The sequence below is a fragment of the Drosophila virilis genome, chromosome X (assembly GCF_030788295.1).
Source record: "Drosophila virilis strain 15010-1051.87 chromosome X, Dvir_AGI_RSII-ME, whole genome shotgun sequence".
Lineage (NCBI taxonomy): Eukaryota > Metazoa > Arthropoda > Insecta > Diptera > Drosophilidae > Drosophila > Drosophila virilis.
Window position 1 is genome coordinate 29,047,095 of NC_091543.1, and position 17,428 is coordinate 29,064,522.

Genomic DNA, 17,428 nt, shown 5'->3' on the forward strand with positions numbered 1-17,428 from the left:
GTCATTTAAAGCCATTGACAATATTTGGTACTTACATTTTCAATGCATTTTGTCATTTGCCGCTGTGCTTTTTAGCTTTTTAAAGGATATACTTTCTATGAATACGATACAACATTCTGTCGCTGCTGATATCTGTTGCTGTTGTTGTTGTTGCTGCTCTTGTTGTCGCTGTTGCTGTTTTGTTGCAGTTTTTTTTGTTGATAGAGCGAAAAAATAAACAAATTACTTGCGTGGTTATCAATAACCATGCTCTATAACGGGCGTTTGTTACTTTTGACTGTGCTGTGTGTGTGTGTGTGTGTGTATGTGTGTGTGTGCCCAAAAGTGAAAATATATTTGCATGTTTTGCGTTGAAAATGAATTTATAATCCCTAAAAAATGGGTCAGCCCAACCAGCAAAAATGTTTATAAAAGCAGCACAATCCGAAGCCAACCAGCACTTCTGTTAGACTTTTCTGTTTATTGTTGTAGCTGTTGTTAATGTTGTTGTTGTCGTCGTTGTCACTTGGATTTATTGGATTTATTACGGCACGGCGCAAGCTACTGCCCGGAGCTCTTCTTTTTTTCGGGAGCTGGTGCTAGGAAGGTGATATGAGGGCGGGGACTTGTTTCTGAATCCAATAAAATAAAATTGTATTTTATTTATTTTTTTTTTAAATTCGTTCTGCTGCATTGTTGCAATGAAAGAATATGCGAAGGTTTTTATTATTTATTAAAACTGCAATTTTATATTTCCATAGACATATTGCATTTCGAACAAGTCTCCTTTGTCTATTGGAATGCACAAAAACAACAGCAAAGTGCAACCACAACAATAATAAATGGAACAAAAACATGCACATTTCTTTACCCTGCATTTTCATAATTTGTGTGTGCAAATGAAATTGAGATTTTTGTTCCAACTTGCACACGCACACAAAAGTAGCAATAATGTAAAAACATTTTCAGTTTTTTTTTAGCTATACATTTATGTAATATATCTCAACACTAATTATAATTCATTTTCTGCGTATGCTATTATATTTTAAGATTCACATATATATTTATCTTCGTTCCGAAATATGTTTGCTTTTGGATCAAATTATTTTTAAAACTGGTTGTCAACACTATTGTTTTTTTTTTTTTTTTTTTTTTTTTTTTTTTTTTTTTTTTTAATCTAGTTTTCCTAATGTCATTTTAAACTTGCGCGGAGGCATTAATTTTGGCTTTTTAAAACCATTCTTGTTTTATCTAAATACATTTGTGTTATACTAGTCGGTATTACCCGGCCCTGCCCGTAGCAAGTCTTGTGCTACACATTTATGATGATTTTAATTCTATCTTGAGCTCCACTTTTATCCGAAAACATGTTTAAAGTTCGTGGAACCAAAAACCATATGTTGGCCCTTTTTAGTCTTGTGGTGAGCATTTTTGTGTTATTAGCTTTTACGCTATATTTACAATCGAAACTTGGCATATTTCAATAATAATATTTTCTCTCACAAACTGCACACACACGCGTGTATATTCACGCTTGTAAACTGTATGAATTTTGAACAATTCAACAATTTAGAATTTGCGCAGAAGTCATCATCTGAACCTTTTATTGAAAACTTATAATGCCATTGTTTTCCCTTCTAAAATTTGTTTATTGTTAAACGTCTGACAGTTTGTAAATAAAATACTCAAGAAAAATAAAATAAATAACAATTTACAATTGACTTGCAGAGTTAAACAAAACCAGAGCTAAAAATAATAAGAAAAGTGCTGAGTATCGAGGCGTATTTAAACATTTAATTGCTACTCGCACTTGAAACAAAAAACGCAATATGCACATTTATTTACTCATGGGTGTGAATTTGTAATATATTTGAGTTTGTCTTAGCATGCACCAACAAATATATTCAGTGTGCGAATGACAAACACAAACAAATTGATGGCTATGAAAATTTTTAGCATTAAATGCGCTTAAAATTCTCAAACGGTTCTGGCGTCAGCCTTGGCAAATGCCTTGACGAAAATGCAATTAAGTCAGATGCCTAATGGTTGCCTGGCTGCAGCAACTGGCCATTTTAGTAAAAGTAACTCATCTAATTAAAATGCACTCGCCAGAATCCTTGAACATGGCCGATGTATGGCCAGGGTCATGCGCGACACTAAACGCCCACGCTCTGGGAATTTGTTTACATTGAGAACTTGAACAAAATGCTCATCATCAACTATTCTCTTGCAGATGCCATTCCCCAACAACAACAACAACAGCAGCAGCAACAACAACTTGGAGCCCAAGCAGGACAATCGCACCAACAGCAACAGGCGCCGCGTTTTACAACGCATCCGTCGTCATCGGGATCCATTGTTAGCGAAGGACGCACGAAGATTTTACAGTGTCATGCGCTGGGTAAGTTGAAGCCAACAATAAGTTAGTTCGAAACTTAAGCCTCGGACATGGAGCCGACTTGGGCGTGGAACGCGTCTAAACATTACACTTGTCCTTCAAAATGTCTGACAGTGTGCAGCTTAAGGATCTCGTGCGCGGGCGAATGGGCATTGCGGCAAGTGTCATGTAAAATAAAACCATAAACGAAAAGACATTTTTTTTACCCATCTTTTCCATTGTGTGTCTGTGGAAGGGTGGGGATGATGGTTGTGTTTTGGATGAGCGGACGCCTTTTGCTTTTGAAAGATAATGAAGTAGAAAAACAATAACTTTTATGAGGTTTCCAACGTTTGGGAAGCCCCCGAGAGAGCGGCATAATCCTCAGAGCCGTTTTGCTATGGGCCGCACAACAGCAAATAGGGGGCACTTAAGGGCGTGCACACGCCTACCCACAGCCGCAACCATACACAACCACACACACACACACACACACACACGCAAACGAGCACACACAGACACTCACAGGTGTTGCTCGACTGTGGGTTAAGCCTTCTGCGTCTGACATTTCCAAGTATCGGTTACATATTGTTTCGTCCCAAAATAAAAAATGGTTATGAGCTGGCTGCTGGCAGCTCGGACTTGGGACTCGGGTTCGGTCTCGTCCTTGTCATCAGCTTTTGCCGTTTGCTGTTTGTGTTCAGGCCAGAGTCCTGTGAGAGCCCTCAAGACAATTTCGAGCCCTGATGTCCTTGTGGCAACAGTTTATCCCTGTTCCTACGCGAGCTTGTGTATGAGTGTGATATTGCCTTTGTGCCTTATAGCCACAGGATTCGCACAATTAGCCGTGAAATATTTAAGAATTAATGCATATTGGTTCATTGATGAGCCAAAAGGCCTTTTGACCCGAGTGCATACCTTTGCATCTGTGTGTGTGCTTATGTATGTGTGTCATTTTGGCAACTTCATTTTCCCAAAAATGCTCTTTAGGTTAAATCGAATTGCGGGCTGCTCACTCGACCTGGAAGCCTTCAAGTTTGTTCGAAATTTTTAATCATTGTCAAAGTGGAGCAGTTGGATATCCTTTTATTTACCGGCAACCGTTTTTACCTTTAAGTTTTTTTTTGTATCTTACAAATACTTTTGTAGCTTTGTTGATTATGTATTTGGCGAATGCGTTTGTATCTCAAAGATACTTGGTTACTTTTTCGCTTCCTAGAAACTTTTGTGTCTTTCTAGATACTATTCTTCCCTAATAGTTCATCAATATCTGTTTGTATCGATATGCTTAACTCTATGCTGCAAATACTTTTGTATCTTTGTTATTCACATTCTAAATACTATTGATGAATTATATTTAATATTTGCGCTTTTTTATAAAGTGTAATCCAGATATTTAATGTATCTGGTGCAGATGAAATATGTTTTCGTATCTCAGACGTGTGAGGTCTTCCGTATCTAATAGAAACCACGCTTAAATCTAATACAACGTTTTTAAGTAAAATATGTATTAAGCTGATTGGTTACTGTTTTTGACGTGTTGCATTGGGGTTGATTCTACGTAACATTTATTCAAAACATTCGAAACACGTCAATGCAAACGCTGATCCAACAATCTGGCGGGTTGCCTGTGGCCCTAAGTGATTGGTCTTTGATAGCCGGCCCATTTGAGCAGTTTCAGTTGTGTATCTGCATAGATAACTACACACACACACACACACACACACACACACACACACACACACACACACAGCATATATGCATACATGATTGTAGTCTAGAGGCTCGTTGTGTTTGGGTTATAGGGTATATACATATGTGTAAGTGAAGGCCGTGAACAGCGTTGCACTTTGCGCATGCTGCAAAAGGGGCAAAGGCAAAAATGTGGAAACCGAAAGCAAAGAAAAAAAAGAGGAAAAATCGGCACACCGAAGATTGAATATACTTGTAGACTCGTGGCTTAAAGATTACCAGACCCCTGAAGCGCATAAATGAAGAGAGAGTTGCAGATGCATAAACTGAATTACCAATCGATTCTTTCTATTTAGCTATTTTATATTATTATATAAAAGTCTGTGGAATGTGACTAATATGTGAGGAACATGGTAGAGCATGTTTATTAATCAAGAACATAAATCTTAATCGATTGTTTCTAGGACCCATAGTTATCCGATCCAGTCGATTCTGAGCTTTATTTACAGCCTGGAAGAGAAAGACGAACTTATGAAAAGTTGGAATGCTAATAGCAACAACATTGAGAGATTTGTACATGAAGAAACAGGCAGACAAAGAAATGAGCGTGGACTCAGCTATTGATGCTGATCAAGAATATATATGGTCTATAGAGTACGGCGATATCTCCTTTTATGCGTTAAAAATTTCGTTCAAAAATTCGAATTCCCTCTGCAAGGGTATAAAAATGAACAGATAAACAAACTTTAAAAACAAAACATGCATATCTTTTTAGCTGCTCTTTGGTGTTGCTGTTGTGGTTGTTGTTGTTGTTGTTGTTGTTGTTGCTGCTGCTGCTGGTGTCACACATGCCGCGACAAGCATTGCCAATGGCTGCGGCGCTTCACGCACTCAGTCACTTTGGCGCTTTCAATTGTCAACACACAGATATGTGAGCACACACGCGCAAGCATAGATACAGATAGATAGATACTTGTGCGAGCTTGCGGATGCACACGGATGTGCACGCGTATAATATATGTGTGCGTGTGTGCATAGGCATTGCAGGCTCTTCCCGCCTCTAAACTTGCTTCTCTCTTTTTATTTTTATTTTTACTTTTACTCCTTTTTTGTATTTTTTACCAGCTACTTTTTCATTTGGCGCTCTACGAAATGCAAGTTTTGTGGCTTTGTAACGTTTCTGCTCTTGACAATAAAAACCAGAAAATAAAAATAACAAAGAACAAAACTAAAACAATGTGAGATACCCTTTGAATTCATTTGAGGCTCGCTGAATATTTGTCTATAAGTCTTTGTTATTGATTCACAATTTGAGGTAAGCATTTCATTTAAATAGGTTATTTTGATTTTGCTAGCTTTTATTTTTATTGCTTATAATTCTCAAGTGGTTCTATGGGCAAGGCTTGCGCATATACGATTCGTAGCAATGTTTGCGGACAATTTGTCAATAGTTAAAAATTTGATATGCTGCCTGCTCATGCATGATACATACGATAGGCATAATCGGAATTCAGAACCTGGTTTATAAAACATTTAAGTACATGATAGATTAAATATTCAAGTATGCCTTCTTGAAAGACTTCAGTTAAAAGAGTTCGATAAGTGCTCAAAGCATCAGGGTTCAATTCTCTGCAGATGCCGCTATGTCTAAGCATAGATCAAAGGAAGTATTACTTTCCTGTGGAGCTTAGTTTGGCTATATAATCTATAACGCAGCTAGGATTTTATTGATAATCAGGCAGCCTATGGGTGTATAGATCACGCTTCTCGCTACACACTCTAGTCTAGGTCCTATCAAAATTGTAAAAGAAAGGCCTATAAATCTTCCCAAGTCAACAAACTCTGCTAAAGCGTAATTGGTGAAATCGTAAACAGGAATAGGCCGCCAAGCGCATAGCATACTCTCAGGCGCCAGCTTAAGTTGCCCCACAGAATTTTGATGCTGCGGAACTATTATCAAATGAATGCGAAGAGATTTAGAGGGCAGAAAGAAGAGGCGATTGTTCTGCTGTTGTTCTAGTTGTTGTTGTTTTGTGGCGCCATCTGGCGAAATGGCGCGATAAACTGCGGTTAGCAGATTTGGTAAACAGGTAAAAACTGTTAATCACGATTATCTACGACAAACTGAAAGGCGTAAGAGGGAGGGGGCATGTAACTAATATGCCAGCAAGCCACCAGCGAGTGCAGCAAGCTGCAAGTGCTGCAAGAACTTCCCGGTGGCAGCACTCGTACTTTAGCTGTGTCATAAGCATAAAGCCTGGCAAAATGTGTGTTGAATTGTTTTCTAGCCAACAAAAATAAAGCCGAGGGAGAAGTGTGCACGAGTGAGCCGAGCTGAGCCCGATGCCGCCACGTTGCCGCCTGCGTTTTAAATGTTGCGCATTCACTTGCAACAAAGACTCTTTTATGGCTACAAAGCCGTTGCCGTTGCCGTTGCCGAGTGCCACTACCTAACGCTAAGAAGTTCGAGCATGGCAGCAAATGGGCGGCTCGCTGGGCGTTCCAGCAGCCAGGCGAGAGACAAAAGATGAAGAAAACACACACGTGCGTGGCTTACACCCACATTTGGAGCTTGCGTTTTTGGGTCTTGAGTTTTGCACCAGCTTTCCCACATCCCTCTCATCTTAAGCGTCAACACGCAAAACTAACAAAAACATATAAATAACAAGACGAAAAAAAAAAAAAAAAAAAAAAAAAAACAAAGCAGCAAGAAGCATTACTAAGCGAAAAAAAATTGTATTGTTTTTGTGTGTTTGCCGCTGCTTGTTCCATAAGGTTTTTTCTTAAGCTCACAATGCGGCTTCGCGTTTTTTGTGCTTGTTTTTATTGTTATTCCTGTTGTTTTCGCGCTAGTACTATTTCCCTGCTGTTGTTTAAGGCCTGTATTGTTGCTCTCAAGATACAGGATAAACAAAAAAAAAAACAATAGAAACGCATCGAGCCGATTGGACTATACTCTGTTTAGAGCGTGAAAAAAGCTGACGAAAAGTTAATGATTCTGTATTCTTGATTTTTTTTAGCTTGATCTTCAAGGCAAATATTATTTAATCTAATCTGCCAAATCTGAAGGCTATAGCCCTAAATCTGTTGAAAAGTTGGACTCTCGCGATTTGCCAGTATAAATGTCGACTCTAAAACTCTCTATCTTATACATGCAAAAGTAAAACTCATACACTGCTATGCTAAACGCAAGCGCATATACCCCCTTTCCATCTATTCAACAGAGTATTAAAAATGAAAGAAAGTATTTTACATGAATATATATGGACAGCAATTGTAGTGGGTGGCTGTAAATCGTCGGACAGGTACTCATAACACTAAACAAGCAATAGACTAAAAACTAGTCTTGTTTGATAGATCTTTACCATTTTTATTAACTTACCAAAAACTATTCTTGTTTAATAGATCTTTACCATTTTTATTTATTTACTAGCTAAGAAAATGCATTTAACAAATCAACAATGTGTAATAAACATTGTCAATGTGAAATGATAATATTATATAGAATATTTCTCAATGCTGAACCCATTGAAAATGGATTTTTCGTGATCTATTTTATTACTGCAAAGGCAAGCAAGTTCGTTGCGCGCACTGCATTTGATGTTGGTAGAACAGGGCTCAGGGTATCCCCTAGTCGGGAACTTCCGACTAAAGTCTCTTACTTGTTCGCCTTGTGATTATAAAAAACCCCCAAAGAACGAATAACCCTCTAACGAGTGACGCCAAGAGACAGAATTCAAAAAAACAACTTTGGTTAATAGTTCAGTTCATGGCACAAACCAACTCCCTCTTTTTGGGTTTTGTACATGCATAAACATGCTTTTTCACATCCATGAACTTGGCTTTTTATCTACGAACTGGATTTGCAGTTTTTGAAGAAAAAACGAGTTGGTTCCATTGATGTTTGGTTTGATTTAAGGTTATTTTTTTATAGTGTCAAATGTAGACATTCGTTGAGTCTTATTATACCCTGAACCCATTAAAAATGGGTATAAGGGTATATTGTATTTGTGCAAAATCCAAATGTATGTAAGAGGCAGAAGGAAAAATCTCCTTTCAAATAAAGTATATATATATATTTTTGATCAGCATCAATAGCCGAGTCGATCTAGCCATGTCCGTCTGTCTGTCCATCCGTGCGTATGTATGAACGCAAGAATCTCAGAACCTATGAGAGCTAGAGACTTGAAATTTTAGATGTTAGGTGCTCCTAGTTCCCGCGCAGATCGAGTTTATTTCCGATAATCGATAACTTCTCTGTTTCCAAGCAATCGATAAAAATCGATATCGATATCCTGTTTGTTTTTTTTGGCAACTTTGGTAAATAATAATAGCTACAGTCTCCAAACTTGACATATAGCTTCTAAAATAGAATATTTATGCATTTGATGTTGGAAGAAGAGCGTTCAGGGTATCCCCTAGTCGGGAGCTCTCGACTAGATTTACAGTGATGGGAAACAAATATTCAACTGTTTTTTTTTTTTACCTGAATTGTAACAATTGTTAGGTTTCTTGAGCATGATTTTTATTTAGTTTTAATTTCCATTGAATATGCGTAAGCGAACATAGCCTAAACTTATTATGCAACAATGTATTAAGAGGCACACATAAGAGGTAAAGAGAGAGAGAGAGACAGATAGACAGACAGGCTCTCTGCGAGAAGTGGATGAGATTTTCTGGATAGTGGCTCATTTTTAATTTCGCTTATCTACGAGTCTGTGTTCCCCCCTTTTTTTCGGATTGACGTGCAATTTTGTTTCTGTTTGCGCTTTTCTTTATGGCCCTTCTGCAGCAATCGCCACCCTACAGCCTTCACCCCTCTTTCGCCATGTAAGCTGCACAGTTGACACACTTACAGGTTTTGGCCAAATGGTGTTTCTACTGGGCATGCCCCCATCCCCGTCCCCACCTTCGGCAATTGCTGTCTCACGTGTGGCACGTCGTGGATGAGGAGCTGCACAGATTTCTTGAGAGCTGCCTGCCTGACCAACTGTTGTGTTGTGGTTGAAGCACAGACAAATTGAGAATGATAGATAAGCGAATAAGAGCATAAAACGAAGATTCACGAATGTGTAAACAATGGAAATGCATAAAAGTGAAATGTGCTGCCTGGCCGGCCCAAACCTGAGAAAACAACTGCAACATGACGAGGCAAAGGCGAATAGATGCAAAGGAAAACACAGCCCAGCGAAGCGAAGCGTCGCAAGCAGCACCAGATGAACGTGCTGTGAAAAGCCTTTTAGGCACTTTTTATACCCTGTGTCCATTGATTAAAGGGGTATTCTCGTTTTGTGCAGCTGTATGCAACGCTGCCTGTTGCTTTAAGGCATATATAGATATTTGTGAGCAACAACAATAGCCAAGTTCTTAAGTCCGTCCGTCCGTCTCACAGAATGAAAAAACAAGACTTCTTTTTTTATAAAAATGTTTTTACAGTTTATGAGAGTTATAAATACCAATCGTTATAAATAAACATCGACACAGTTGGGTGTCATATTTAAGCACTGAAATTTTTATACAGAACGGACCTCTTAACACCGAAGTTACTCAAGAATACATTTCAAAGAGTAAGGAAGAGTATCTACGTAGTCGATCATTCTTGACTTGAGCACTCTAGTTTTTTTTTAAGTTTACGTAAATTCGAGTGCAAATGCAACAACAACAATAACACATACAAACACACACACTTACACTTTCACCTATGTGTATCTATGCAAACACTTGGCAGATGTCCCCTTGGCGGCTGCTTTTGCCTTTTGCTGCTGCTCCCTCAAAGAGCGGCATTGGCGTCGGCGCATTGCACTGTGCATAATTTAGCAAACATTTGCCACAGAGTTGCAGCAAGGCACACACACACACACACACACACACACAGGATAGACTGGTGCGTCAGGGAGGCCAAACAAAAAGGTGCAACAAGAAAAGCACCCAAAACCATAAAATAACAAATAAAAATGCTAAAAACAGTTTGTGCGATTCGCATTGCCCTGCAATACAAATGATGCGCTCCAAGCAGAAATATTCGGGCATGCACGACCAACACATGCCCTGTACATGTGTCTATGATTATGATATAGATCAATAGACCCCATTTTAGGTCATGTATTCCCCATCATTTGGACTGCAATAGACCTATTTTAAGGTCTAATATTGCCTAAAATATTTAGTCCATATATTTAGTATAAACCATATATATATATATATGGTTAAATTAATAGATATGTATATCAATAGAGAATATGTATATTTATATTCTACAGTCTAAAACCAAGTCTAATTTCTAAAAATGTACGATAATTTAAAGCTGTGTTAAGCTTTCCTTCCTTCCTTGGTTATGAAGGGAAAAAGTTAGATAGAGATTTCTTTATATTGAAAGATCCTCTTTTTGTTGTATTACAAATAAATATGGATACTCATGGCTATTGGCTGGCTTTGCGAAGGTTAATGTATTCGCTTCAAGTTTTAAACAGCCCCCTATTTTCCAATATTGCGCAGTTGCTCGTGGAGTTAGCCAAAAAGTAATCAGTCGATCAGTTAGAAAAAAGATTTATAGACAGTTGTACGCCTTATCTCTGTGTGTTTCCCCAAAGTGTCTCATATAACTCATATGCATGTGCATAATAGTACAGGGTATTTCCAGATTTCCACGTCAACAAATCCCAGAGTTATAAGTAAGACAGAGAATAGTCAAAGATCGATGAGGACATATGAATAAGAACCACAACAACAACAGCAGCTGAAAGTACACTAGTGCTTTCTATTGACAAACTGAGACATTAGAGGAAGTTTATCGTGCTCGGCTGTATGTCATCGGGACCCTTGACAATTTGTGACAAAACATTTGATGTCCTTCTGCTGAGGTTATGAATCCGCAGCATCAGCTCTTGTGGCAGGGAGTCGAGTTTGTAGACGAGTTTCTAGCCATCATAAGACTGGAACTTGACAACTCTGGAGCTTTTCAAAAAGGCAGCCACAAATCAAACAATTTCCGCCATTTGTGCGAGCCAAGTACTGAGTAATAGCAGCAACAGCTAAACAGGATGAGGTGTACACACACACACACACACACACTCACACGTACACCATTACACACATTAACTACGCACACACGGAGCACATGCAGTAGATAGAAGCGTGCAAATGCAATTTGTTGCGTGGCGTCGCCAGTTTATTGAATTTTTTTATATGCAGTTGCTTGCTTAGACATTGACTGATTGAACGATTGATTGATTGAGCGATTGAGTCACTGAGTGCGAAAACGAATTTCATTTACAGCCTTTGCCAAACTGAGTGAGTGAGGAAGAGAGAGAGAGAGAGAGAGAGTCACCTAACTGGCCTGCCCCTTCGAAACTGGGCATAAAATTTGCACAATACGCTTCAACGAATTATTGTAAAAGAGTTGAAATGAATCGTAGCGAGCTTTAATACTATATAAATAAATTATCAAAAACAAACTTGTTCCTTACAATGCATAGAGCCAAGCGAAAATGGTTATGTCTAATAATAAAAATTTATTTTATCCAAGCAATGAGCTCTAAGCTTCTCCTTTTTCTGCCCGTTAGAAAAATTTGGAACTTGATTTTAATAGAATGAAATAACGAAATGGTCGTGCACAAAATGCATGAATTATCCTGATAATCGCACGCATTAATGTATGTGGTTCAATTTGCCACTTCCCAAAGGTGCCTGAAAATGAAACGAGTTACAATACGTTTCAATCGTTGATTTTGCTCACACTCCGGACTTTGACTTAGGAATGGCTTAGGCTTAAAGGATTTGTCAGTTTAGTTATTAAAAACTCATTTGTGCCACACACACACACACACACACACTGGCACACTTCTGTATGTTTGAGTGGACCCTGCAGCGACAAGTCAGGGGATACGAACTGGGCTCCTAGGCCACTCACTGGGTGTGCGTGTATTTTTGATTGTGTGTGTGTGTGTGTGTGTGTGTGTGTGTGCATGTATGTGTGTTGTTGGCTGCTCTGCTTATTGGGGCTTTCACTTCGATTTAACGCTAACACATCGCTGGAGAATGCTATTTCTTTTTTTTTTCTTTTTGTTTTGCTCTGTGCATTTACTTTTGCGTCTGAGTCCGGCTGCTGCTTCTTTTTCATTGAGCCTTTTGCTGCTCCTGCTGTTGACCAAAGCGAGCACTAAGTGCGCCTGTGTGCGTACGTGTGTGTGCCTGGGTGTGTGTATGTGTATGTGCTGCATTTGTGCTGTGTGTATATTTGCCTTAGAATTCCCCAAATTGTAATTTTATAGCAGCGTCATTGCCCAAATGCCCAAATAGACTTTGGCCAGCGCTTGCCGGCCAACTTTTTATGCCGGCCAACACTTGAAGGAGCCTTTTCCCTTTTTGCTTTCTCCCCCTTCTGCGTTTTACTTTTCCTTTATTATTATTTCTCGTTTTTTTTTTCTTATTTTTGGCACTGGCTCGACTCTTACGGACTACACTGTTTTTGGCTCTTTTACGTCTAGCATTTCAGCTTTGGCTGTCTCTGCCCAATTCGATTTAGTCTGCTGCCAACAAAATGCAATTGCATTGCCATTGGCCACGTTTTCTCTATATATCTCTATTGCTCTCTCTCTCTCTCCCTCTCTTTTTCTGCTGCTACTGCTTTTAACTTTTATACCCTGTAATATAGTCTTGGCTGAGTATATATTGATTTTTGTGCAATATTAACAGCTGCTAACATTTTGAGACAACAAAGGTTGGCATGTTTGTAAATACTAAACTTTAGCATGCTCTGAGAAATTTTTAAATCTTAAAAATAGATAGCTAATATTCTCAATGTATTAAATATGTAAAAAGCCGACTTTTGTCGCATTTCACAAGCCGCGATACATTTCTTTAAAATTGACAATCTGAGCCGCAATTGACCTGTCCGTGCTGATGTTGCTAACATTCTTTTGTCCAAAGTTGAGCAATAAATTTTAAACAAATTTTGCGAGTTTTGTCGAACTCTTTTTCGTCGATGATAGTTCACCATCTAGACTAAAGACGTGCTGAGGCAAAACTCCAAAGTAAAAATTTATTAAATAACATATTATAAATATGTGGAATAGCATTCAAATAAATTCAGATCGCAAAGTTAGTGCATAACTGAACAACTCACTCCCATTCTTTAAAGCAAGCGCGCCTACATCCTTCTATAAAATAAGGAAGCTCCACATATTACTTCATAGTGATCGATTTCGATTTCTCTTTTAATAACATATATCTATATATTGCCTCCAGATCTCTAAAGTTTTCAAGAATTTTCACAATGATCAAGCGGGACTTAATAAATATAATAATAGATAATACGTGGAAATCTATCGCAAAAATATAGATTAAATCAAAATTGTTTTCAATAAACTAAATAAAGCCAAATAATGATTTAATCATGGAAATTCTTTAAAACCAGCGAAAAATATTTATAGAATTTTCATTATACTTATCTAGATTTTTATTTTTATATTTATATGATATATCACAAGAAAGGATTAAGAAAATTTAATTTAATTCAAATATATTCAGATTATCAATAAATAAAATTCAAGAACATTAGCTAGTTTCAGTAGGAGAAACTAACTAACAGTCACTCACAAAAGTATTGGCACAGCAAGTATCTACTTTGCACCCATTTTGCGTCCGTCTCTAGTAACAAATATCCATCCAAGTTGATTTGCCGGTATTAACTAGTAAATTACCTAAAAAAATCAGTTAGTTTTGTAACAAAAACATAATAGTAATTTTATTAAATTATTTAAATAAAAAAAAGTTACATTTTTCTGGCACACTTAGTTTTTTACACGATTTATTCTTATGCTTTTATCCATCTGGCAACGCTATGAGCAAAACATGTGTTGCAACTTACCGTTATTTGAAATGATAGATGTTTGTCGAATTTAGACTTTTATGTTTATGAATATCTGATGTTGAAACTTGCTTTCTTTTAATGTGGCTAAAAACGCAATTGTAGTGGGAAAAGTCTATGAGATTGTAAATCTTACCATTAAGAAGGCGAAATTGAAAATGATTTTGGAACATAATTGTGACATGAATTTCAAAAAATGTATAATATAGATGCAGAATCGTGTAATGCACTATAAACTGTTACTAATATTATTATTTCTATTTTTATTTGTTTTGCCTCAAATCAGGCAGCAATTTTGGGCTAAAACATGTCAGGGAGGGTATTTGGAGGCCTACTAATTATTTTCACTCAATATTATATATAAAACAAGAGTCTGACAAATTGAAGTGTCACTCGAAACATGCCCAAGACAACATGTTTGTGCTTGTGGCCAGGCGAAGGTAAAAGTTGCCGTGGCAAACTTCTTAAAAAGACTTAAGAAGCGATTCAATAAACTATCAATTTTTAAGAAAATTATATTGTAAAGATTATGATATACTGAAGAAAGAGTCCAGAACCACAATTAGAACAGCTACAACAACAATTAAGCGCGTACTAGCTTAAGGTATAATAAAAAATGTATATAAAATAAATATATATATATATATATATACATGTGTATATGTATATAAAGTATATATATATATATATATACATGTGTTTATATATCCGAAATCAGTTTGAAATGTGCTTTAATTAAACACCAAATATGTTTGATAAAGTTGAAAAGTTGCTAGAAATGGTTTCTGTGTTGCACAAATAGCTCAAATAAAAAGTTTTTAATTTATTTTTAATGCACTCAGCACGCCTGTTTAAAGGGCATTAGCAAGTCGTTGATCGGCGTGTTTTACATAATCTATCGGATTACTTGCTAAACTTGTGTTTGCTTCGCGCTTGGCTCTCTAAAATGTGTGGCCTGCGGCCTGTTCGTCTGATTTCGAATCGGAACTAAATGCAGAGCCTGTTCCATTGCCTAACGACTTTTGGCTGTTTAAAAGAGCAGCAACAGCAGCAGCAGCAGCAGCAGCAGCACTTGTAGTTGCAGCTGGCAGAGCAACTGGACTCATCCTGTTGCATGCCGTGAGGCAGCCGACATTTTGCGTTTAGGTATCAGTCAGTTTGGCTGTGGAATGAGCATATTATAGTTAAAGTTGAAGCGAATATTTTATTTAAAGCTTGATTTAGCTGGCATCATCAAGCGGGCAGCGGGCAACTGGCAAATGGCAAATGGCAACTGGCAACTGTTGAACCAACTGATGAAGCCAACACACAGCCAACGGCCACATGCAATTTTTGTTTAGAAATTGCAATTGCAATTGGAATTTCATTCCGTAGCGAGCAACAGGAACTTTGCAACACTTTGCCGCATATAAATCAACTTTAAATTAAATGCTCGTCGGCAAATCGGTATCAAAAATGTCGCTGCAACAATACAGTAAAAGTCGTTTATTTAGCTGCCGGCTCCGATCGCATTTGGCTAAATTGTGTGCCAAATCGAGTTGCTGGAGAGTGTGGTCCGTACGGACATGTTCCAGCCCGTGGCCGTTGCTTGCAGCCTTGCAACATGCTGCTCCTGCTGCTGCTGCGGGTCTCTCGATAGGCAACGGAAGCTCAAACAAATAGTCAACGAGTTGACACACACACACACACACACACACACAGAAGCACGCACACACTGAGCGAAAACTATAAGTAATATCCTCTTTTGCGCCGGGCGTGGCCAGCATAAGATTTAATCGCAAAAAAAAAAGAAAAAAAAAAAAAAAAAAGAAGCAGAAGTCGGAAAGATATGGGTTTGAAAAACATGTTCATTATGCAACAATACGAACGCGAATTGCTGCTGATGCCACATGGCCCCGCCCGCTTGCCACATGCTGTGGCAACTATCTATGTTGCCCCCAACTGTAGCTTCGACTACGGCGCCTGCAGCTGCTCCTAGCAGCAGCTCCTGCAGCAGCACTTCTCCTCACATACACACACACACACACACACACACGCACATGTACAAGCACTTACATAAATTTACTTATGCGCTTTGCTTGAACTTTGTTCACAGGTTCGCCACAGCCCACATATCGATGGCTCAAGGATGGCATACCCGTTGCCGATTATTCATCCAGTCAATTTTATCGCATTCACATCACCAAGCGCGAGGATGCCGGCAGCTACCAGTGCATTGCCAGGAACGAGGCTGGTTCGATTTTCAGTGAAAAAAGCGACGTTGTTGTTGCCTGTAAGTACACACATACCCACACATACACACACGCACGCCCAGAACTGGGTGTGCGGGTTGTGGGTGTGAGTTCCTATTTGTATTTACATTAGTTGCTTCTTTCGGGTTATATTATGTGGCCAGTTATTGTATGTCTTTGTTTCCCAAAGCAAAGATCCATCTTCGCTAAGCCTAAGCCTAAGCGCTAAGCCATTTTAATTAGCCGGCTGGTCACTATGTGTGAAAATTATTGTAACTAACTATCTCTGTATTATACATTGGCATATTTCGGACCTAATTCCCATATGCACTCCCACACACACACAAACAACGCATTGTAAGCCGCTCGACCAATGGCTTTGTCGCTTTTGATGTCGCCAATTCATGGGCTCAAGGGCTTCAAATGCCGTTAATTGAAAATCATCTTGCCCGCGGCTTAAGGCTCAAGGCGCTCAATAAAGGCATTAATAATAGAACAATTAAATTGGCTGACCAACTAAAAGATACTCATCTTGAATACGAAACTTCTTCCATCTTTGCACACACACTCGCACTCGTGCTAATTTATACTCTTCTCTCACACTATGATCGATGTTTATAGTCCGATCGTTATGACTACTTGCTGGGGTACAATCTAGCATTCAAATGTGCGTACAGAGCTATAGCGTTTATTTCTTTATTTTTTAGGGTGTGAAATATATTTGAGTCTAAATAAGAATGAAAACTAAATAAGAATGAAAACTGAAAATAAACTGAGAATAGATACATATTAAGTGTGTAGAAACGGACTGAGATGTTGATGATTTGGAAACAACTTTTTCTTCTCAAACTTTAGGTCTATTATAGTCTCTGAGATATAAGAATTTATTCCAGTGTTTCTTATTGGCTTAAAGATATTTACGTATGTTGTATTCCGGCTACTAATAACTGAGGTCTTGATCAAAGTAAAAGTTGGCTAAAATCCAAGACGCAGTATTCTATGTTAAACTAACGCGTCTGATTCCAGTGAAAGTTTTATTCCAATGTTCTCAATTGGCTTCAACATGTTCACGTATGTTTTATCGTTTCTATGTATATATGTACATACATACATATATGTTTTATGTGGTCGGATATGCCTGTTGCTGTGCAAAGCTCTGCTATCCTTTTCCATTCAATTTCAATGGGTACTGTCATCAAAAGGTTTTTGTACCACAATTTATAGCTCGAATAAATATATTCATATACATGTTTAGCTATTTACTCTGTGAACAAAAAAATA

At 38.1% G+C, this 17,428-nt stretch overlaps 1 protein-coding gene across 8 annotated transcripts in view; it reads left to right on the forward strand.

Moving 5' to 3' along the window:
- Positions 1-17,428, forward strand: part of sdk (sidekick cell adhesion molecule) — a 119,506-nt gene that overhangs the window by 73,108 nt on the left and 28,970 nt on the right. For all 8 annotated transcript variants that reach the window (XM_032439939.2, XM_070211204.1, XM_070211203.1 and 5 more), the window contains exons 3-4: positions 2,213-2,380; positions 16,012-16,188. In XM_032439939.2, the coding sequence (XP_032295830.1) occupies positions 2,213-2,380; positions 16,012-16,188 (345 nt within the window). The remainder of the gene's footprint in view (positions 1-2,212; positions 2,381-16,011; positions 16,189-17,428) is intronic.